Raw genomic sequence first — 23587 nt, forward strand, 5'->3', positions numbered from 1 at the left:
GGAGAGCGACCGGCGTGGTTCGGCGCGGGACGAAGCGGAGCGGTGTAGCTGCTCCTACCACTCCGCTTGAGCGCTACCAGGCGTGCACCAGGAGCCACGATGGTGGGGTCGTTGTCGCGTAGCCGGCATCAGGAGAGAAGCGAAGTGCGGAGTGTGAGTCGGTAGGCTTGGCCCTCGCGAGCGAGAGAGCGGAGTCGCGGCCTGTCAGAGTCCACAGTCCTAACTCGGCCTCAGGCTGCGATAGATCGTATCTTTCGCGCTACCGATCTCTTGTAGTCATTCAATCCTCGCGATCAAGCGAATCGCGCGCGATAGCAGTCGCGGATAACGATCAAGCGTGCGCGCGCGCGCGGCGCAACCCTTTTCTTCTTCGCCGGCCGAATCAGCTACACCCCCTCCCCCTCCCCTCTAATCGATCGCGAGTTATCGAACGACCTTCGATTAATATAGCGCAAAAAATCCTCCGCGAGTGACTTAACTACCCCTCGCCAGCCTCTTATCGTGGAAATCGTTTCTTCTTCTTTTTTCACCGATCGAAGCGAAGAAGCGAACGTGAGGGCGAATTATCGCCATTGCGTTCGTAAAAGAACGGGATATCGGGATACTGTTACGAGAGGTAAGATCTTTTTTTTCTTGAGAGGGAGAGAAAGAGAGAGAGAGAGAGAGAGAGAGAAAGCACGTGTAGGAGTCTGTAGGTGGGAGTATTGGTATAGAGAATGTGCAGATTACAGTTTTATGTCCAGGATGAATTTATTTTCTTTTTCACAATTCTATGTGGATTGCAAGTGTGTAGATGCGCGTGTATGCGTGTGTTGTGTGTGCGTGCGTGAACCCCTTATGTGCGAACGAGTGAATGAATTACTTTTGTGACGTAAGATCGTACGTGACATATGTCATGGGAATTTGGGTGTCGTAGGAATCGGCATATGTGCCGTTATTGCGAACTTATCATTATATCGCACACGCGCATTTTGTGAAGCACCTACTGAGCCTCAGGAAGCTATGGTTCGAGTTCGACAAAAGTGGAGCGTACCTTTCTTTCATTGAATTTTAAACTTACAATCCTGGAGATATTAACATCAACTTTGAAATATTTTAGTAAAATAAAATCTTCAAGAAATAATCTTTAATAAAATAATCTTCAGGATACATAAATAACAGCAAATTGTTTCTCTACTAATTCTTAAAATGGGGTTTAAGATAACGCCTTCTTTTAAGGTTTATTTTAGTTTAAATTGAATATTCAAACATCGCGAAAAAGATAAATTTTGCTAATAGAAATTATCTGCAATAAATTAATAATTTAAGTATAATAGAAGGAAATAATACTAAAATTTAATACAAGCTCTATGAAATTTGCATGTATTATATACTTAATGCAATATACCGGTTTTATAATTTAAAATATTCTATAGTAAATATTCTGTACTATGAATTATAACATATATATACTTAGTTACTTGAATGCAATTTAAATATTAAATGATTTCTGAAGTAGCGTTACATAATCGTTTTATTTGTGTCCGTTCAACTTATGAAATATCTTCGCGCTTCCGATGCAGTAAGATAGAGCCTTATTTTACACGTTCTGCTTTCCGTGAACCTATATTTCCGGTCTTAGTGGTTGAAGCGTGTTTTTCTAAAATTAGAACGAAATGCTGAAAGTAAAATAACACAACCTCATGGTAGTCAGGGTCGTGCCACGAATGGTGATTGTCTTTGTTACGACCGTAATGATCTTCATAAAATTTCTAGAATACTGTAATTATCTTCCGAAACTTTCCGTGAAACTTACTTCGGAACCTGATAATAAAGCATTTTCGTTACGAGTAAATAACAAGGTTAATTATTTTTAATAGATTTTTGTGCGCTTTAATTGAAGTTATCAAATAAAGTCAAGTCAATCAATATAGTTTATCTAGGCAAAATCAATCGATACCGACCATCAAACTGGTTCGAAAGAAAATCTTTATCATTATTCTAATTATTTCAAATATTACATAAATAATTATTAATTCTTTGACAAATTTTAAATTTAATAATTGTTGCTTAATGATTTATTTTATTGTAAGTTATGTAATTTTATTCATAATATTTCTTATAAAAGAGATGTGATTTCTATATATATAAACTTTTTATAAAGTGAGGAATCTTTTTTAAATTATACTGTTTTATCAAATATTTCATACAGATCTCTAAGAAACATCTTAAAGACGTCTGGCCGATATTCATAGTCGATTCTTATTTCAAGACCGTCTTAAGTAATGTCTTAAGACGCTAATGCAGCCTTCTGATTGGTTCGTGACTTCTTAAGACCGTACTTAAGACGTCTTGAATAAGATCGGACTACGAATACTGGCCTTTATGTCCTCTGAACATCCTAAGAACACATTTACAAGATATCACTTGGATAAAGTGTATTATGTAGGATAATAAGACAGAAAATGAAAAAAGAGATTTTTTATTGCGATATAAAGTTTTGATGTAGATATGAACATATATTTCATCGAGACAATGTATATTCACATTTGTATATTGGTCGGAATATCTCGCGTGCATTAATCGTATTTACATTGTATATATACACGTCTAATTCGATCGTCGCGCTTGTCACGATCTTGCATAGAGCAAGTATATTTTTCACTGATTAATAAATAAATAACTCTGGAAGCTACAACTTCTCATTGTAACACGTTCTAGAACTCACTGCTTTCATTTTTTTTTGTTTTTTACATCTGATATAATACGTAGCACGTGGCTTAAGTGATTATTCTATAAGTCGCGCATCGGTATTTGTGTCTTCTTACGAATCGTTTGACTCAATACATTAGAATATAATTGCCCGATTAGTTTTTCAAGCTAGATAAATATTTAAATTTTGGATATTTAGATTCAAAACACATTAAAAAAAAATAGTTTTTCAATTAAACCTAGAAGAAGGAAAAGTATTTACTTTATACGTGAACACTTTTCCTTCTTTTGGGAACTTTAAAATTAAAAAATACCGCATTCCTGGAAGTTAAGTTAAATCTAGCTTAAAGCTAAATGAGATAACGGTAAAACCGGTCATAAATCCTTGCAGCACTTGCACCGAAATGTTTCACGTCGTGTCACGGGGAAAGTCACACGAAAATTCTCAGACGTTAATCGGGCAAATCTCCTCCTTCAAAAGTGACAGCTTTCCGTGGAAATCTCTAGCGTCTCTACGATGTCCGTACGCGTGCACGCATCACGCATGCATGCACGCACTCGCGTCCGAGGATCGGAAATCGAGTGCGCTCACTCGCCTAGAATTAAGTAGGTACATACACACAGGAGTACATATATCTGCGTAGCCTAAGATATCTTCTGGCTGTCTGTGACGATGATTATTACGTAATGGCGTTAATCAGAGGTAGCGGCTGATCCTGAGTCCGAGTGGTGCAAATCCGACCGTGGAAGTCGGCTCATCGACGCTCGAGAAAATTAAAAGCCTGAAATTAAATCTCTGGCGACCTTGAGGACGTAATACTCACGCGTGTCCGGCGACACAGAGGCAAAGTTGTGCGTTCGATGCGTTCGCGAGATTGGCAATCGGCTGGCGCTGAACAATTCAATTGATCGAGATCTTGACATGGACTTTGAATGCAAACTTCGAGTGGTACGACAGGATATGAACAACTCGAACGTCACAGCAATTTCACTTTTTATTGGATGAATTATGAAAATCGCCTCTCGAGCTTTACTTTCGAAAATTCATAGTTTCGCTTTCTTGAGCGCGTTCGCGCATTTATTCTCTCTGGTACTAGTCTTGTTTTTCTTCGCTAATCCGAGATCTCTGTGACACTTGCTATGTGTCGCGAATTTGCCGGCATTGAAAACGTAGGCAATCATGACATATTAAATTTTCCCCTCGAGTTGATCGCGATCGCGGACCGCACATGCATGCAAATGACAAATAGAAAACATAGGTACCGTCCGTATCCGCCTGCGACGTTCGCGATATTATCCTGGAAAATTCTTCGCGATTTATCAACAAGTCGCCCGGCGACGTAATGAACATAAAGCTGGACGCTTGGAATTAATTTGCCTTTGCATCTTCCGGTTTTCGAGATGATGGGTACGTCGCCCAGATGTACAACACTATTCTGAGCACGCAACGGGCCGCTCGTTATCCAGCTAACTCAAGCGACGATCAGCCCTGAGGAGAGTAAACGACTAAGTCAATTCCGTGATTAATATCTGCAAATAAAGGTAATCGTTGGCAAATATTTTCCAGTTATATTTAGTCGCGAAAGCGTTTAAGAGCTCGATAAAAAGTTTACACATTTAAATGATACGCATGTTTCTCTTACCTAAGTTAGAAAATAATATATTACAGATGGATAACAAAAACGTAAATAGTTTCAAACGGAATTTCTCAAAGAACTTTCATATTTGCCTCATGGAACTTCTGGAATCTAGCAGGACCCGAAGTATCTCTTTTTACAACAGTCCGATGGGACTTAATTTTCAAAGTTTTCTTCTCCAGCTGCTACATCTGACAATGAGATGCACTGTTAAATTCATAATGTCAAATTATACCCAATTTGAGTTATTTTTAATCATTTCTATAAGTCGCTCCTACCCAATCTATCGTTAATTTAGCTAAAATAGGTTAAACAATTTAACTAAAAAAAATGTATGTTTAATTTGACTCTTTAGTTTATTGTTTATTAAGAGCATACGTTAATATAGACGATATTCACTTTGAAACTAACTACAGAAGTGAATTGATTTACATTTTGACATGGAAGTTAAAAATAACAAAACGTTATTTAACACAAAAGATTACCATTTCTTCTTTGATATCTAACAGTGTACGGGGCAATGTGTTCCTCGTTTTGAAAATATCTACATCCTAGCTGTGATATGTTAAAATCGGGAAGAGACGCAGATAGTCGCGACTAACGTTTCTTCGTCAGTCGTCACGGATTACTTACTCGTCCGATGAATCTAACTCGTTGGCGGAGCAGGCCAAGGCAGCGGTGCAGCCGCGGATGAACATCGGTTGGCGCGTGTGTATCGTCATGATAACGAGTTCTCAGGTGTTTACGACCACGCGACGTCATCGAACCCACCTTTACCTTTCCAGCCGTGTGCATTCTTATGCATGCGCGGCATGTTACGGTACGCCACGTTGTAGCTTCACTTCGGCGCTCCGCGCCTCGCAGCAACGTCGGGAATGAGGTAACTCCGAGTCGTTTCTACTAGTTTCCTGCATATTGGCCTGTTCTAATCGCAGGTAACCATGCTTTACACGTTACGTTCTGAAGATTCCCTCTCTATATCTGTAATTTATGCATACAATGCAAGGATAATTCTGAGACAAAAATAGTTTACATACGAATAGTATCTATAATGACTATATTCTTCATCTTTCTTTAAACGAAGTGTTTCTTTACAAAGATTATTGAAAATATAGTAATAATAACGTGAGTCATGATTTCATTAACATGTTAATATCGTTATTATCATATTATTATCGCTAAATACCGTAGAAAAATTATTTTAGCATTAATAAATAATTAATAGCATTAATAATACTGATGTTAATTTTTGTTTCTTTCTTATTTAAATTATTCTAACATAAGAATTTAATTTATCTTTTTAATAATCAAATTTATTAGCTGTAAATAAACATGAAAAAAATTTTATATTAGTATTGCAGTAAGAGTCCTCGCAAAAATGAATAATTGGGCTTTCCAAAATCGTATCCTGGAAAGCCCAATTATTCATTCTTACGAGAACCGCCTTTTACTGAAATGCTAATATAAAATTTCTTCATGTTCATTGACGGTGACAATGTCGAAATGCTTTTATAAGCACGACGAACATCCTTCTAAAACATTTATATGACACGCTTTGAATTTTTATGACACTTAATTTTATTTCGCCAGAAGAACAAATTTATAATTTTTCATATTGTCGTAAATGTATAAGTAAGGTTGAGGTAACGACGCTTTCACTTTTTATTGGAACAATGTAGACATATCATAAGGATATGAAGATCTTATCAACGTGACGAATTTTTACATGTCATTAAATTATTACAAAATATTTGAGACCAATTGTATATGTTTTACGATCCGCGAATTTTTTCTTTACCCAAAAATTAATCCTATACTGCTCAATGTATGTATATTTGCTCCGATAAAAGTCTAACATGTTGTCCATAATTTTTGCCAAGAATGTTTTATTTTTAACTTTTTATATTTTGATGCATAATATATTTATAATTCTATGACTAATCATGATTGGATTGTAATGAATATTAAGTTTTGTAAAAATAATTCGAAACAGCGAAACAGTACAAAAACTTTCCACAAGAATCAACACTGTTGATCGTACTAAAAAAAATGCGATAATGTATCGTGCCATTCGTAATTTAAAAATCATGCGAAGCGCTTTACAGCTCCTCCCGATATCTTATGTACCCCTTATCGCATGCTTATCGATACGCGATAACGCAACGTGGAAAATCAAACAAATCTTTATCTTTCAGGTTGGCTGCCATTTTTTACGTGAATTTTGAACTTCTCAATTGTGTCTGTCTGGCGCTTTCGTCATGTTTGCAACGAAACATGTGCCAAAAGGTCGTTACGAGCGAGACACGATGATATATTTTGGTTCATTGCGCAATTTATTTACATATCACAGAAAGGAGATGAGCGCCATTCAGGGCGCAAATACAGATGTGTCATGTATTATATATTCATGAATATTACATATTTATTAACATTTTATTGCCGATATCTAATTTATTCTTTCATTTCTTTTTCTTATGACTGATAACGTTTATTAGATGTATAATTAGTAATAATTAATGGAATTATCTGTCTCTTTTAAGTAAACTTTTTGGGAACATAGGAGAAGAAGCTGATTTTCTTTTTTAAATAAAAATGTGTTAAAAGATTTTGATATTTTCATATTTTAATTTTTAATATCTTTGTACATATATATTGATAACTTTTAATTCAACTTACACTAATTTTTTAAGATGAAGTGATATTTATTTTAATTGGAAATCAAGGTATTTTTATCGTTTTGCATTCTTAAAATTCTATCTGTCAGGACTTAAATTTCAGAATTAATATCTATTAATATTAAATATCTTGACATTGAAGCAATCGCTTGGTCTTGACCTTTAATATTACATATTGAAGAAGAGTCGCACAAATTGGGGTACTCTTTCCTCTTATTAATATAGTATTTTTATATGTTGCTAATTTGCTATAAATTCTTTTAAAATATTCTTTAACAAAGAACAAAATATACAATGTTGATCATTGATTTAAAAAATTTTAACAAATTATTAATATTATTATGTCGAAATGCATTAAATATTATTAGGTATGAATCTTTCTTTTTTTTTTTTAGAACGTTTCGTAATTTTGTGCATTCACGACGTCTTAAGTTACACCAAGGAATGCGATTTATTAAGTACTGTAGTTGTTATTTGTCAGTCGCCGCGTTAATTCGTGTATCTTAAATCGTTGTCGGGTTCATGGTGCAAGCCCTAAAAAGGTCACGTTCTTTTCGAGAAAAGGACGGCAAGTGCAGAGGCTGATGATACGAAAAGGCACAGTGAAAGATGGAGAAGTTAGTAGTTGGGTCATGTGAGATCTTTTCTCGACCAGACCTAAACGTGGCGAAGGTCATCACTGACGGCATTAGCAATGCTGATGTTCCAGACACGGCATAAGTGACTTGCAACCCCTGTATATTTATTGTATCTTTTATCACCAATCTGTCGTCTATTTTTATTCTTTCATTTTCTTTACATTCCTTCTTTTGAATGTAATTTTCCAATACCTTGTTCTTTTTTTTCCTTAATTTTATATTCTTCTCTTCAGAATTATCTGTGACATTTACAATATAACAAATTGTTAGAAGTTTTCTTGTTATTATTGATGTTATTATTGAAAAATGAAATTTAAATGATTTATTGGAAAATAATAGTTTAACTGTTTTTAAAAACTTGGAAAATTTTAATTCTAAAGTTGGGAAAGAAACAAATTTATTTCAAATAAATTTAATTAAGATTTGAAGTAGATTTTTGATTTTTTATATTCTTTTATGTACTTGTCTGTTTTTTAAATTATTTTTATATTGGAAATTGCATTGGCAATTTTTAATGATACTATTTGTCTTAGAATTTAAAGCTAAGGAGAAATAAAAATAAATATATTTGCGGAATATACATATGAATCATACATATGAAATCTAATTCTCTAAAAGATATAGGTTTATAATGAATGTTCTATATAAATGACATTCTTCATTTTATCTTAAGATGTTTCTATAAATCACGTGGATTTTTATAACTCTCCTCTCTTAGAAATTTCTCAAGCTATTAATGTTTAATAGCTATGCTATTTCATACTTGATTACTGCTCCGTAGTTTCCTGGGACGTTACTGCGGACTATTTTATTTGATTGAACTGATTCAGTGCTACTAGCCGCTTCTATTATCTCCGATAATGTCTTCTACGGAGCATCCGATTCGTTCATGGCCGATTGCGAAAACATATAAATGTGCCTACCGATCTGTCTATTTTTGTCTCTTTTGATTTTCTATATATATCGTTTGTTGAATGTACAGGATATCTGAAAAACATCCTATATAATTTCTTCTTCAACTCTTACCGTTTCTCTCTGTCATTTCTCTCGTATAGTCCGGTGTACAGACCCTTTTTATGTATGTATATATCAATAGTCAACTTGCGGTCTGAGAAACCGAGGTGGATGATGAAAATGATCACTATCGCCCAAGGCCTTTACATGAACGAAATTCTGACATATCATTGCAATACACTACGTTACGTAATACAACACAGTAGACTAATATGAATGGAACATTTCAGCGTTCTCTTGAATCGAAAGACGTTATCAACTTTTAATTGCCTTTCCTTAAATAGATGCGCAATGAATGTCGAAACACATGTGATTATTACGCGAACAAAATGGAAAGTTTCAGTGGAGAAATAAAATGAGGATAAGAAGAAAAGTTTCCAACACTTTTCTCTTAAAAAATATTAAAAATTAAATAATTTTTAAAACTAAAATTAAGTATATTAATTTAACGAGTAATTTAATTTAAGTTAAATATCACATTTTTGTAAAATGTAATATCTAGTGTTAAATTAACTAGCAAATTATATAATAAAGGTAAAATGTTATTTGTGTAAAAATAAAATTCCATCTAATTTAAAAGCTGTAATCAGCACCTTATACTTATATGATAGATTTATAAACATTTATACATTTATGGATTGTTATTTTGATTATCAAATTGTAGTAAAGTAAACACAAACGGAAGTGTTTAACACAGTTTTAAATCAAATAGATTTTATGCCATAAATATGTTGCTATAAATATTTGTCACTTGATAATGTCATACACCGGTATTTCATGTCAGCTCATGAATGATATCTACTGCGACGCCTGATTACTAGTCGTGAACACATGACTAATGCCCTACAAGCGAATAGAAAGACAGATATAGATTATTAATGTAAATACCGCGGTACATGATCTCTATCCGTGAAACGTCAACAATATTTAAAAAACAATCCTTATCTTATTTTTAATTCTAAACTTTTATCTTGAAATTTGTTATGTAATGATATAGTATACGTAGCAATTTCATCAGATGTACATTAAAAAATGTTCTAAATCATATTAATTGATATAGATATATATATATATAAAATATTATGTTTTATACATCATGCATATCACATCGGTTATATGATGAATTTAAGACTAATAGAGAGGGATAAATAGAGATAATTATACCACCTACCTAAATAATATAATAATTTTAATATTTAATTTTTATATTTGCAAAAATATCACGTAAAATATATTGTAACATACGTAGGAAGTGTAAATGTACACGTATGATTGCGTTTTCACGTCTCATCATCATTATCAATTTAAGAACGTTTCCAGAGATAACTGTTTTATCAAGGACCACGCATTAGTCAATATTACTGATAAAAATGTTCCTTTTTACAAACTTACAAAATAAATTTTTATCTGTTTAAGTACATGTTACAAGTAAATTAATAAAGCACATTATTGGTAAAAAAATTAAATAAAAATGACGATTTTATACTCACTTGTCAATTGCAACTGCAGAGTCTGAATTAATGAAACTTTTATTTATATCTTTTATTTACATGAAAAAAATTAATTAATTGGCGATAATTGTTAACATCAAACTTAGCAAAAAAAATACATAATATATTTACAATATATTTTACGTGATATTTATTAAAATTCTATTATACTGATCGTGAAAAATCTGAAGGACATCGTAAAGTTTATACACTATAATTCCGAATTTTTGTTTTGTTTTTTAATAAAATTAAAAAGAAATAGTTTATAAAATAAAAGACAATGTTATAAATAAAAAACAAAATAATTAAGCGATGAATAAAAATGCATTTTATATTTTAAATATTGCAAAGTTTGAGATATTTAAAACAGCTTTGAGTTCCCTTAATTGCGTTACAAATTACAGATAATAGTTGAAGATCCAGGTTCTTTTGCACGAATCATGGATGAAAACGAGTATTATTATGAAATTGCAAACGTTACATCACCATTGCCAATGAGGTGCGAAATGTGTTTCCGGGATTTATAACTGACCCTTGTGACCAATTGAGTATAAACGAAGATTACTAGTTAGTATATTAGTAACTGGTATTTAAAGTTTTTTACATCGAAGTAGCGATATGTTGGTTAATAGATTAAATGCAATAGTGACGTATAATGAAAATTCTTTACGTATGGCTTACGACTCTCCATTTACTCTTTTAGGAAATTTAATAGCTATAAAACATTCAAACCGGGCATCTTTGAAACAAAAATTGTGTGATGATGCGGTTCCGTACACGTGCGCGGAACACAACAGAATTTTTTAACTGTACATTCCATTTGAGTTCTATTTTGAAATTTTCAAGATTACCTTATAATTGAAATGGAAATATGATATTTTTGCAAAATTTTTTAATTGGTGAGTTGATGATGAAAAATGTTAATAAAAATTGTAAACAAATGGAAAATGATTTATTTATATGAAAATGATAAATTAAAAATAACCCATAGAACAATTTTTCTTTAAAATTGGTTTCTTGCATTTTTTTTGTACGACTAATGGTTTCAACGATATAATAAATTTGAATGTTTTCGTATGAGCGACGTTATTTATGAATTTTTGCAATTTATAAGCGTGAATAACTTCACAAAAAAAATCTCAAATTTTTTTTCGCGAAACACGTGTTTTTATTTGTAAAATATGTCAGCAAATTTAAAAATAAATTAAAAATGATGATGTTTCAAAGGTGCCCGAGAACGTGGAACGCCTCCTATACAAGTATAATAAATTTTAAAACAATGGTAGTTAATAAAGAAGAATAAAAACGCAGAACTAATAATTTGCCTGTAAAAATCTTGAATCTATTATTGAAGCTTTTGTTATTGCGTTTCTTTTTTAATCGTGAGACTTATAAATACTATATTTACATAATGCACTATAAAAAAGGTAGCTCCATACTTGATACATTTTTAAAATAATTTTTAAAAGGTTTATGTGCAGGGCTTATTTTACATAGCAGTTTTATTTTTTTTTATTTTTAAATTTATTTAAATATTATTTTTTCCAACTGAAAAATTTTCTTAATGTTGAATGAAACTAGATACTTTTAAAATCCGAGAAGTCTATTTTCATTAAGAGTTACGCATAATGAAAGGGTGAAGGCCGACTGGATCTTTATATGTTAATATGTAATAAAACTCCATTTTCCTCTGTAAGGCATTTTGCGAAGGATAATCCGCGAGAGTATCTTTTTCTTGGTATTTAATTGTGAGTACACATATGTATTATACTTCTAAAATGAAAATCTCTCAGTTCTGTTTGTTCTAATTTAAATACTAAACGATACGATTTATAAAGTCGATTAATCACATTTGAAACGTTGCGGACAAGTTGAACAAGGTGGATTGTTGATTGATTTGGAAGATAAACATGTTAAAGTATTATGGTATTACAAAAGTATTGAGCATAAAAGTAATGATTAATGGCATGCGATGAAATCAATAATTCCACTTTCAGAACTTTAAAATTTGATATTTAATATTTGTTAAATGCTTAATTGATTTTTTTGACGCAGGTTGTAAGTAAATGAGAAATTTTGTTGCAATCAGCGAACATCGCGTTGCGACCTCGGCGTTTGACAGGACACCATGTTAGGAGACTTATAACTAGTAGCGAAGCGTATTCAACGACTGGTATAACAACTTGTTAGAAAACACGTTAGAAATGCCGTTTCGTCTGAATTGGCTTTTGAGCAACGCCTGCGATGATCGTGCCTGCCGTCTCGTCGCGAAATGTATGTCAGTACGATGATATTGTTCCTAATTGCCTCCATTGGCAGGCAATGGATATTATTTCAGGCACGGCCACATGTGATCCTCGCACGACGTTAATCTTGAATCACTCGCATGACTGTCTTTATTTCGTTAACATGATAAAAATGGTTGCTAACCTAACCTAACTGTCGATAATCTATGAAAAATTACAGCAAACGACATAGCAATCGGATAACATTTTGATCAGGGAATAGCAATTGTCGTGGAAACTAGAACGATTCGCTTGTGCCTTAAATATAAAAAGGTTTTTTATTTTTATATTAGGTAGAGGAAGAGAGATATATTTTTCTTTAAATTATTGGAAGAACGACAGTCTTAGCTTCCGTCTCTACAAATATTATTTCTGCTTGTTTATTACCCTCTTCAAGAGGGAGAGGCGAAAGGCGCGACGAGGGATCTCAGATAACGCGGAATAAATAGAAATGTCGATATGTAAGAGTGTACTTGCTTCAAGATCAATAATTTCAAGTCCTGTTTCAGCATCCAGTTCTGTCATCGATGGCCATTGCCCCGTCGTCGTCTGAATTCTGTCGTCCTTTTGCAATCGCTTCTTGAAGTTTATGCGAATTGACAGCAATCATGTCTCGCATCTAGCGTGCAAATCGATCGGTCGGCACTAATTGAGTCGGTCATAGGCAGTCTTAGACGGACTTATTAGCAACGCGAATCTTGTTATTCGCGATTACTCGGGTTGATTGACCTATCCTATTCTAACGCTTGCTTCCAGCGTGATCTCTTGGCGTGTTGCGGCTTGCTAATCTTTTCGCATGAATGCCTGATATCGATACTTTGGCTGTTATTTATGAGAGAAAGACGGACTGTGTGGTCTCCATTTGTTACTTCGCAAAAAAATTTTTGTTAAAGTATCTGTAAAGAGATAACTAGATATAAATCTAAATATTAAAAAATTTACAATATTTGCATACAAATTTAAAAATAATTTTGTTGGACTATTAAAATAATTATGTAGTTCTCAAGCTGCTAGAATATCAATTTTTTTTTTGCAGCATTGTCCAACATGTTTAAATTTCATATACATGTAATTACTTTGATGACATAACAAAATTATTTTTAAATGTGTATTCTAAATTTTTAAATATTTCAGCAAAATCGTTATTTCTTTAGTATTTAATCTGTTATTCGTTTCCTATTTTGCGGTCTTTATTAAAATCTTACAATTTGTGAGGAAAGAGTTAATAAAGAGAGGTGGGAGGAAGAAATTACGTATATTGCATGTAACAACACAAATTACATTTTAGTATAATAAACAATAATTTATGAGATAACTTTCCATCGTAATTTAGACTTTTCATTTCATTCATAATGACAAGAAGAAATATTATTTACAAAAAAATAAGACTCGTAGAAAGTAATGTTAGCCGCGAAAAAGTAATCCCGGAAGAGTAATATGTTTCCAAACACGTAACACATTTTAGATATTTGCTAATAGGTAACAACGTTGCGAAATGTGCATACGCGTGCTCCGAAACCAATTAACATTTCATTTACACCGCTCGCGTTACTACCGTCTATCCGATGACTTACGTATTGCCAATCGTGCGTGACTTTAGAGTTTTGAACGGAATTCTTTGTGGTATTTCCAATTTCTTCTAAACCAAGGCTCCATACTCTTCCTGTTTACATATCACAAGTGTTAAGACAAATTTACGCTAACTGGTTTTTCTTTGTTTATTATTGATGTAAATAAATTTCTAACAGCGAAATTTGGACTGTTTATTGATCAACAAAACTGCAAATTTAATCCGGTTAGAAATTCTTGGCAAGCATTGTCGAGGGTCAGTCTAAATGTAGTTTTAGGCAGTCAACAAGATTGAGAAGTGCTCAAAACGTAAACGTAGGTATCTCGTGCCTTCAATACCCTGTTTCTTGTCTAAAGTAACGTTCGCATTCTCATTGTTTTCTCCAAACTCGTATTCTACTTTTAGATTATATAATAAATTATTTTTCTTTCTTCATACAAATTTTTCTAAAAAATTTTTCCTTGCTAAAATAATAAATTACTAGAAAAAAATACAAATTTATCAAAGTCAAAAAAGTGTATAATCCATAATCTAAAAATAAATTATTGTATCGCTATTTCCCTAACTGGAACATCTTCGATGAGTTCTTATTTTAACGGACGGAATTATATACCATCAACTTCACGCTCAAAGTTCAATTTATAATCGATCGATGACGCTGGCTACTTACGCACATTGGTTGTGAATAATAATAGAATGATTTCGTAAATTAATCTGCAGACACAGGAATGTATTATGGATTGTAAAAAGAAACAGGAGAGAACTGATAGAAAAATCATTAATAAAATCGCATTATGATAGATTGATACTTGTCATTTCTTTACATATTTATGTAATGATTTATAAGTTCGCGACTCTCGTCCCTTTTAAAGAATGGAATTAAATACAGGTGACTGATTAATTCATCGAAGTATAAAACGCTTTGATCGGTCAGAATGGAGTGCCGTTGTGCGCGAGTATCATTCCAAACGATATGCGGTTTTATCACAGAAGAGAGTTCGTTACCAGCAACAATACGATATTAGGTCATTAATAATAGTCCATTCATACGCGAATGATTAATCACATTTTTATACATATATGATGCAAGGACAAGGGAAAAACTCGCTGTTTATTTATAATTATACACTTATTAGGTTCGCTTTTAAAGCTAATTCTTGAACAGCAAATTCATCAACAAATTAATAAATTAATTAATAACCAAAGCTCCGATAAATCTCACGGGAAATGCATTAATTGCTACGCGAAAACATCGACGAGAATACAATTGGATATCGATGTCGCAGCTGTGCTTTTACACGAGTTAATGAGGCTAAATTAGAATAAATAAGGATCGCGTGATCAGAGTCAACAGACGGACGTATTAAAATACAAATCGCTGGAGTGAAGCAACCGATGTTTCCGCAGCCGCTTTTAACTTCCTCCCATACGGAGGTGTACGACCTCCCGGGATGACTCCTCGAATCGCCGGGCTCCTCTGAAAACACGTGATGAACTGGACCACGAGGACGTGTCGGTACCGTTAAGAACGGAGTCGGCAAAAAGCGAACCGCGTGACCAAACCAGGCATACGTGCTCAGTGCATCACTCGTTCCGAATTTTCTGCTGAATTCGCGCAAGAGCTCGGTCGTACACAAAGTACTTACTATTGCAAAATGTCTTTTAAATGTGAATTCGACTTTGTAAAATATTTTTGAGACTATTAGAAAGCGCTCAGTACTGGACACTTTCGAAAAAGTTGCAGTCTTTAAATAATTATAAATAAATATTTCAGTAATTAAATAATTGAATTTTCTGAAATCGCAAAGCTCACTTGATCTCGGTGAGCAACTAGAAGTTCTAGTCTCGATTACGTCTTTCATTGAGACTTCTTCGGAATCTATGTTAGTAAAAAGAGTCTCGGTCGTTTCAGTTTAATTATTCGTAATTTATTGCGCGTAGTGTATTATTATCTACGCAGATAGCCAATTAAAACGAAGAAATCATACTTAGCGTCGATATCGATAAGCCTCATTAACGTACGTAATGTCACGACATCGAGCGACGTAATCGACGTTGCCTCTTACAACTCGAGAAACGGCGTGCCGAATCTAGCACACGCGAGACATTTTGCAATGGCGCGATTATGAAACCTAGTAAGATGCGGGCCATAAAAGAAATAATATAGAGGGGGGGAGGGAGATACTTGTCATAATAATTACAACTGTGGTTACTAATAATAACGCTGCGACGATCCAGGGCTGGAAAGTCAAGGACTAGAACTCTTGTGTCGGAAAGTGAGTCAGCAGCGCGCGGCGTGGTATAGACAGGGAACAGGATGGGAAAAATCCGCGAGACGAATCTTGCGTAACGAGAGGAAACGAGAACGAAAGTGTAACCATCGCGGAGAAAATCGGGACGAACGATTTAACGCTCGGCCGAGCAAATGGTAGATAGGTGAATAGGTAAGCATAGAAATCCTCAAGCAAGAGATTGAACGCTGTTTAAACAATTTCTGATGGATTCGCCATATTTGATATTTTTCAGAACCTGCTTAAAATAGGATGAGAATGGATATCTTATTCTATTCTATGCATAATCTATCTCATTTTATTTTAAACAGGTTCTGAAAAATACCAAAATACTATTTAACGGAGCAAACATACGGTGTTCAATCTCTTAAGGATCTCTAGGTATATACACGGGAATGCGAACACGCGAAATTCCTCGCGAAATAATACTGCGGTTACACGGTTACACCGCGAGAATCGTCACAAACAACTTTCCATGTCTTACACATTCGAGAACACTCATGCTCGCGATAAAACATGCGATATTACACGCGCCACTCGAGAGACAAATGCTGCGTAAGTAACGGAGGAAAGAACGAAAGAGCGAAGAAAAAGCGTTGAAGCTCATGCGTTAGAGAGATCTTGATTGATCATCACGAATTAGTTCGTCATTTGTTTGTGCCAATCATTGTAATTTATTCCTATTAAATTCTATTAAACATTTCTTTCATCGGACAATCATGATCTTATCGATATGTCAATGTCTCTCTGGTATTGAATCGCACTGAATCAAAGACCATGTAACGTGGGAATTTATTCGCTGGTTTCGTGTGTGTTGCAGATGCCCTCGAGATCACGGTGTTGCCCAAACCACATCTGAGCAAACGAGTTGTAAGTGACCGATTAAGATACCATCGATCGCATGACAAGTAGAGACGAGGCTAATTTCTCCGTTATAATAATACCATAATAATAATATCTTATCACGATTGTGATTAGTATCTGCTTAACGATAATGATTTATTGTATTAATTAAAAGTGGTAAAATCAAATTTTACTGCTGCAGTAGAGAATTAAATTGATATATCTATCATTTTACTGACCGACTTTCTGCAATTAGCTACCATATTTATATTTGCAATTAGCATCATCAGTGCCTTTCGCAAAACGTAAATGCGTAACTTTAAACAACATCTCTTGTCAAAGAATGTAACTCTTTGTCATCGTTATTTTTGATTATATAAACACGTGACCTTCTCTTCCTATAACGAACCAAGATTTGTTAAGCTTTGAAAAAGCTTTCACGTCATTATGCGCTATGGCACATTTGTACGAGATATCATTTTCATGCGAAAAGCCCGTTCGTAGAATGACAGGAAGTAGTTCTTTGCAAATCTCACACACATATATATTACACATATATGTTACATAAATTGTGGATCTCCGAAGCGCGGGATAGCAGATCGTCCCCCGAGGTCTTGAACCCATTGGCCATGACCTGCCTCCACCCATGAGATCGCGTGAAATGTATTTTACATTGCACGGTGCATAGATTTACGTCCATTTAGAAATTAAGCCGGAAAATGTTCTGATAAAATTATGAAACTGCTTTAGATTTCTTGTTAAAAATCCAGTTTACATTCAAAAAATATAATACTTTGCGATCCTTAACATAAAAAATAGTCTGCGTGAAATTTCGCGTCTTCTTTCGAATTTTTATTCTTTTGAAACGATAAAAATTGAGAAAAACAGAGAAAAACTTAACATTTTTATATAATATGTTCCTAGAAGTTTTTTCGAGGTCGAAATTATGTGTAATGTCTTTCTATTTTATTATTTGGCTTTTTGTTATTGCTTATCTAGTAAGTTAATCCTTACATAATACTATATTTTTACAATATATATTTCCGGGTAATACTAATCTAATTTGCCTTACTAATTTCTTTCATTAATTATGCTGTTGATCGTGAAAGGTGAGAGCGCGATTTCAATCCGGGCGCAGTCCGTTGGTTACGTAATATCGAGAAATCGGTATCAGCTTATCGATATGATTAACAAGCACAATGGAATCCATTATTTGTCTTATCTCATTGATAGTGAGGGATATTTATTTCAATCCCGCGGTCTCAAATTTATTAACGCGCAAGAAATGCACCCAAGTCGAATTGCGTATGCAGCCGACCAATTAACGTGATTACGATCGGTCATGAAAGTTCAATGCACGTCGTTGCGCGATCATGGCGCGTGAACCATCGCCTTTCTTTCCTTCTTTTACCCGCTGTTTATAGATGGAAATGACGTCACCGTTATGCCAACACCGCGGACAGTATGCAAAATAATGCAAATGACATGCCGAAACTGCTCGCCCTGCGTCTTTCTATGTATAGGACGCCGCTCACAGCAGTCCAAAGAGATATTTGATGGCGAAAAAGAGGTTTATCCGACCTATAAATTTTCTTCATTCAACCCGACGATCCTACCTCGCTTTAAATAATTACTTACAGAACGGCTATCATAGAACGGCTATCTTAGTATGCGCGGAACTTTGACATTCATATTTTTTACCTGCATATAATTATTGCACAATATATTGATCGAAGGAGAAAATTTTTTGAGCTATAGTCAGTAAATTGGAAAGTGCTCGTAAGCGTATGTTATGTTCTTTTGAATTTCGAAATGTATGAATTTTATACAACAAATAAAATATAATACTATGTTTACTTAAAAGATTAAATTAATTTTTTATAATATAATAACGTGAGATGCATTGGTTGATAAATGTAGAAATATTTGAGCTGTACTGAAAAGTATCTGGGTGCGTAATCGCACATCATTATATTGTATAAATAGATTATCTCTGTCTATATATTATATACATAGTATAATATATAATATATAATGACCTGCGTGCCAAACAATGTACGAGTTATATAGCAGTTATTAGAAATACATGTAATAAGATTCTAATGATCGTAATACCTTTTCATGAGTTAACTCTTACTTTATCGTATCAACTGTACTGCCTCTTATCTGCAGCCCCACATTGACGATTGCTGAGGCAATGATAATACGCTGATAAGGATTGCCTAGATCACCGGGTTTATCAGCGTTTGACCATCGCTTTTCAGCTTGGCTGATATAATTATGTATCGAATGTATCACGCGCGACTAGAATTGACTTGGATGTTTTGCAGGTGCTACAACGGTGGTAATTACCGTCAGGCTGGGCGTGTGTACTAATTACAGGCATTAGATAATTATTGCTGTGTTAAGCCAGCCGGGACGTTTTACTTTCATTACTTTCCTTCACGGTCTGCTTGAATAGACCGTGAAAATTACGATCTTTCGTGTATGCGATTACAGGATATTACAAAGTACAACGTAATAGCAATAATGAGCAATACGTTTCGCTTGCTATTACGAAACGTTAATACGTTATACAGGAAAACGGTAAGCGATGAGTAATGCTTCATTATTGGACACACCGTGTATCGTACTTTCTGATAATTGCTTATCTTTGGTATCTTTATAGTTACACGGTGCGTGTCCAATTTAGCTCTTAAAAGTCCACTACCCATCGCGTTGACCTCCTTTCGGTGGTCGACCGCGTTGGTCATCTCGGTACGTAACGTTCACTTCGAGTCTACAATGCACAGAGTTAACATTTGAAAATATTAATAATCATCATTACGAATGCCCCACGCGATATGCTTGTTCTTGACACGGCAAATTACGTAATCCATTCATCTTCTACGTACGCGAGGTATTTTATTGCTATTCTTATTATAAATATTCATCACGTATAAAAAACTGACAAACACATGTATGACATATATTATTGAGAGATGTATCCATATGTGATTTTTTGTTGCAGATAAATCAGATCGAAAGATGCAGGCAGCACCGCCTCTGCTGTCGTTCCTCCTGATCCTTTTGTATCATTCAGGATGGATCCACGGGCTCTGCAGGCTGGAGAACAGCACCACAGCATGGTGCAACCAACTGAAAGACCTCAAGGACGTCGAGACGCATGATCTGGAGACCTTGAGTGCTCCGATAGCACAAGACGTTTTAATTCCGGGCCTCTTTGACAATTTGACTAGCCTTAGGCATCTTGACCTGTCCGATGGCGACCTGAAGAAGATCGAACCAGGAAGTTTTCGAACTTTAAACAACTTGAAATCTCTCAATCTTGGCGATAATCGCATCGAATACCTGGATCTAGCTTCCCTGGAGGGTCTGATCCACCTACGAAGTTTAAACCTGCGGAGGAATGTCATCCGACAACTGCCACCTGCACTGGCGCGTCTAAAAAATCTTAAGCATCTAGACATTCACGGTAATCCGATCGAGTGCAACTGTGCCACCCTCAAAGTCCGCGATCTTATCGTACAGAGGGGCGTGACGGTGTCGAAGAAAGTCGTGTGCGCGGGTCCCGGCAACATGAAGGGCACGTCGCTGATGAAACCAAGCGCGGTGATCATTTGCAGCTTCGAAGAGCAGGATCGGGAAATGCAAAACGACCAAGCGGAAGGATCTGGGGAGTCGGATTTAGGATCCGGAGACGTGTTGGATGCATTTAATGAAGAGGAAGAAGAGGAAGAAGAAGAGGAAGACATAGAAGATAAAAACAACACATCGGAAAAACCAAAAGAATCAGAAGTTGAAACGCCTTTCCCGACCGTGCTGATAGATCCCACGACAGAATCTTCTACCTCGAAAATAGCCGTGGAGGTCACTACTGGCACAACAATGAATTCTTTACAACATAGCACGGAGGACGAAGAAATTTTCTTCGACAACGAAGATAAGAAGGAACAAACATCCACGACTGAAATGTCGCAAAAGAAGGACATTAAAGATGTCTTGTTTTATCCAACCACAGGTTCTGGCGATGGGGATGAAGGTTCCGGCGAAGGATCTGGTGCTACTGGAACGCATTACGATGAGGAGGAGACTGAGAAGGTAGATACTAGTGAGGGATTCTTTGCCACGGGAGCAGGCTTCTTGAATACGCTTTTTGGATTTGGAACTTCCGTGACTACGTCGACGACTAAAGAGCCAAATCTTGAAGAGGAGGAATTTATACACGTATCGACTACTAATTTGGCCACTGAGGAAACAATCGTGTCTGACAAAAGCTATTCAGTTGAAGCCGGTATTGGAAAATCCACCGAGGCTACCACAAAGGTCATACCGCCTAATCTTAACACGAACGACGTAGTGATAGCGTCTTCTGATGTAGTCGATGATTCTAAATCTGGTAATATGATGGACAGAGGTAACAATGAACAAGCAGTATCTTCACCCAAGCAATCCAAGAAAGGCATGGGCTCGTACGTCGTTCTGGCGGTTCTACTCGCCATAGTGGTGGCGTTGATCGGTTTCGCCGCGTACAGAGGCGATATATGTAAAAAGAGGAAGTCACGCGATGTAGAAACAGGCACTGAGATGAAGGAGATACAGAAATCTCTTTTAGAACACGGTGAAAATTCGACTCAACCGAAGAAGGCGAACACACCCTACGTAACGGAACTCGAGAGCGATCCTCTCGTGAAAGTCAAATCTGCTGGTGACGATGCGAAAATTGATGAGATCCACGATGACGACTATCAAACGCGAGAAACGCCGCGTCTCAATGGCACTGTTGATCATTCAGAACCCGCGAAGCCGCCTAGGAAGCAACTTTCACAGGACGAAAATGCAATTTCACAAGACGATGAGGTGAGAGAGGAGAGACCTCGTGTGGATATAAATTCCTTGAAGAAAAATTTCCTGGAGGATAGGACTCCGCAACCCTCTACTTCGGCGACGATCAATGGACCGACGACGCATTTTCCAGAGCCCAATGGACCACCGCTCAGTCCAGGGGCCCAAAGAGTGAAGATCACTCTGCAGGAGATTCCCGACAGTGTGCCAAAGACGCCTATACTCATTACGCGAACAATGGCTGGTGAGAATCTAGTCAAGACGCCATGAAGCAGCGTCCTGGGGAGAGAATCTACGAGAAATAACGAACGTTATATCGACCGACCAACGTGCTCGTCTGTCGAACAGAAATCGAGAGACAAATATGTGTGGAAATGAAGGAGAAAGTTTTTTTTTTTAAAAGAATGCGACGTACAGATGTGATTTATAATAACGTTGTTGTTCCTAGGGCTGCACACGATTTGACTCCTCGCGATGGATTTTCGTGATAAAGAAAGATTACCGAGTCAAAGACCATATACGACAGTGGCTAGGGGATGGCTATTGTTTCCGGTAGGAAGCTGAAAGTGTGCGAAAGGTGACTGAGGGACAATTGTAACCTCAGGCCATGTTTCGTTAAATAATTGGACGCACGAAATGTTATTATATTTGCTAAAGCTATATGCTATGGAGGATGTCCTTCAGAAAGATATTGCGTATTATTTTTTATATATTTATAATCATATCATTCATTCTGTTTGACTATTCATAAGAAAACCTCGCAAAGTTATCAATTCTAATTGTCAATTTTGAATTCTAATTTGAAAATTTGCATACATGTGAGCGAAGTAAATAAATGAATTTATTTACTTTTAACATTAGAAGTTTTGTATTTACTAGATGGATCAAGCAAATAAATTACTGTAAAAATATAAAAAATGGTGAAAAATATTTCAAGAAAATTCAGAAATTTTTTTTACACAAGATTGTAATATTAAAAATGGCCAATAAAATGATCCTTGATATTTCTAATATTAAGGAATAAAGAATAAATAAAGATTTATATTTGCTTAAAGATCCATTGTCGAAATCTTGCAATTTTTATTGCTTATAATTCTTATCAATGCAATTTTTTCTTAATTTAATTGGATGAAAACGAGCGATATTTTGGACATCCGCATTTATGCTATACGCATAGGAATAAGTATAGCGCGAATGGAGCAATGTTCGAAGTTCACACTATAGTACACTAGTCAGTCTTCCTAAAGAATCTCGCGTGTCCTGCGAGCACCAGAACAAGGACATTGAGAATCCAACGGTATTCATTATCGCGCGAGATCGCATCGCGAGGATCCTTAGATTAATCGAGGATCGACGAAATGTTCGCCATACGTCAGGCGTCGATGAGCATTCCAGTTCTGCCATATTTTTTAACGCACGAACCATCGAAGATTAATAAAACCGTCGGCCTTACGCCGTCTTTCGATCAAATCACAGATTGTTTGTCAACGCGTACCTCGTAATTTTTAGAGTGACTTGTTAGCGTACGAAACGTTTATACGCGATTTGGACACGGAGGAATTTGTAATTCAATGAGAAGAGTTTGCCAATTATGAATAATGACCTTTG

General features: G+C 35.4%; 1 protein-coding gene across 4 annotated transcripts; it reads left to right on the forward strand.

The window, feature by feature from the left end:
• The first annotated feature begins 146 nt into the window (after positions 1-146).
• Positions 147-22358, forward strand: wdp (Leucine rich repeat protein windpipe). Of its 4 annotated transcripts, none has more exons than XR_001940122.1 (3): positions 147-616; positions 17112-17161; positions 18559-18804. XR_001940122.1 is itself a non-coding variant. In XM_018507942.1 (3 exons), the coding sequence occupies exon 3, from the start codon at positions 20162-20164 to the stop codon at positions 22247-22249; it is 2088 nt and encodes a 695-aa protein (XP_018363444.1). In that variant the 5' UTR covers positions 147-616; positions 17112-17161; positions 20145-20161; the 3' UTR covers positions 22250-22358. The 4 variants fall into 4 exon arrangements, 3 of the variants coding, with proteins under 3 accessions (XP_018363444.1, XP_018363445.1, XP_018363446.1); XM_018507942.1 differs by lacking the exon at positions 18559-18804 and adding an exon at positions 20145-22358; XM_018507943.1 differs by lacking the exons at positions 17112-17161; positions 18559-18804 and adding an exon at positions 20145-22358.
• Positions 22359-23587: the final 1229 nt, after the last annotated feature.

This window comes from Trachymyrmex cornetzi, unplaced genomic scaffold (assembly GCF_001594075.2).
Source record: "Trachymyrmex cornetzi isolate Tcor2-1 unplaced genomic scaffold, Tcor1.1 scaffold248, whole genome shotgun sequence".
Lineage (NCBI taxonomy): Eukaryota > Metazoa > Arthropoda > Insecta > Hymenoptera > Formicidae > Trachymyrmex > Trachymyrmex cornetzi.

Excerpts from the sequence above, each read along its gene's own strand:
- wdp (XM_018507942.1), top strand. The coding sequence starts at position 20,162 with ATGCAGGCAGCACCGCCTCTGCTGTCGTTCCTCCTGATCCTTTTGTAT.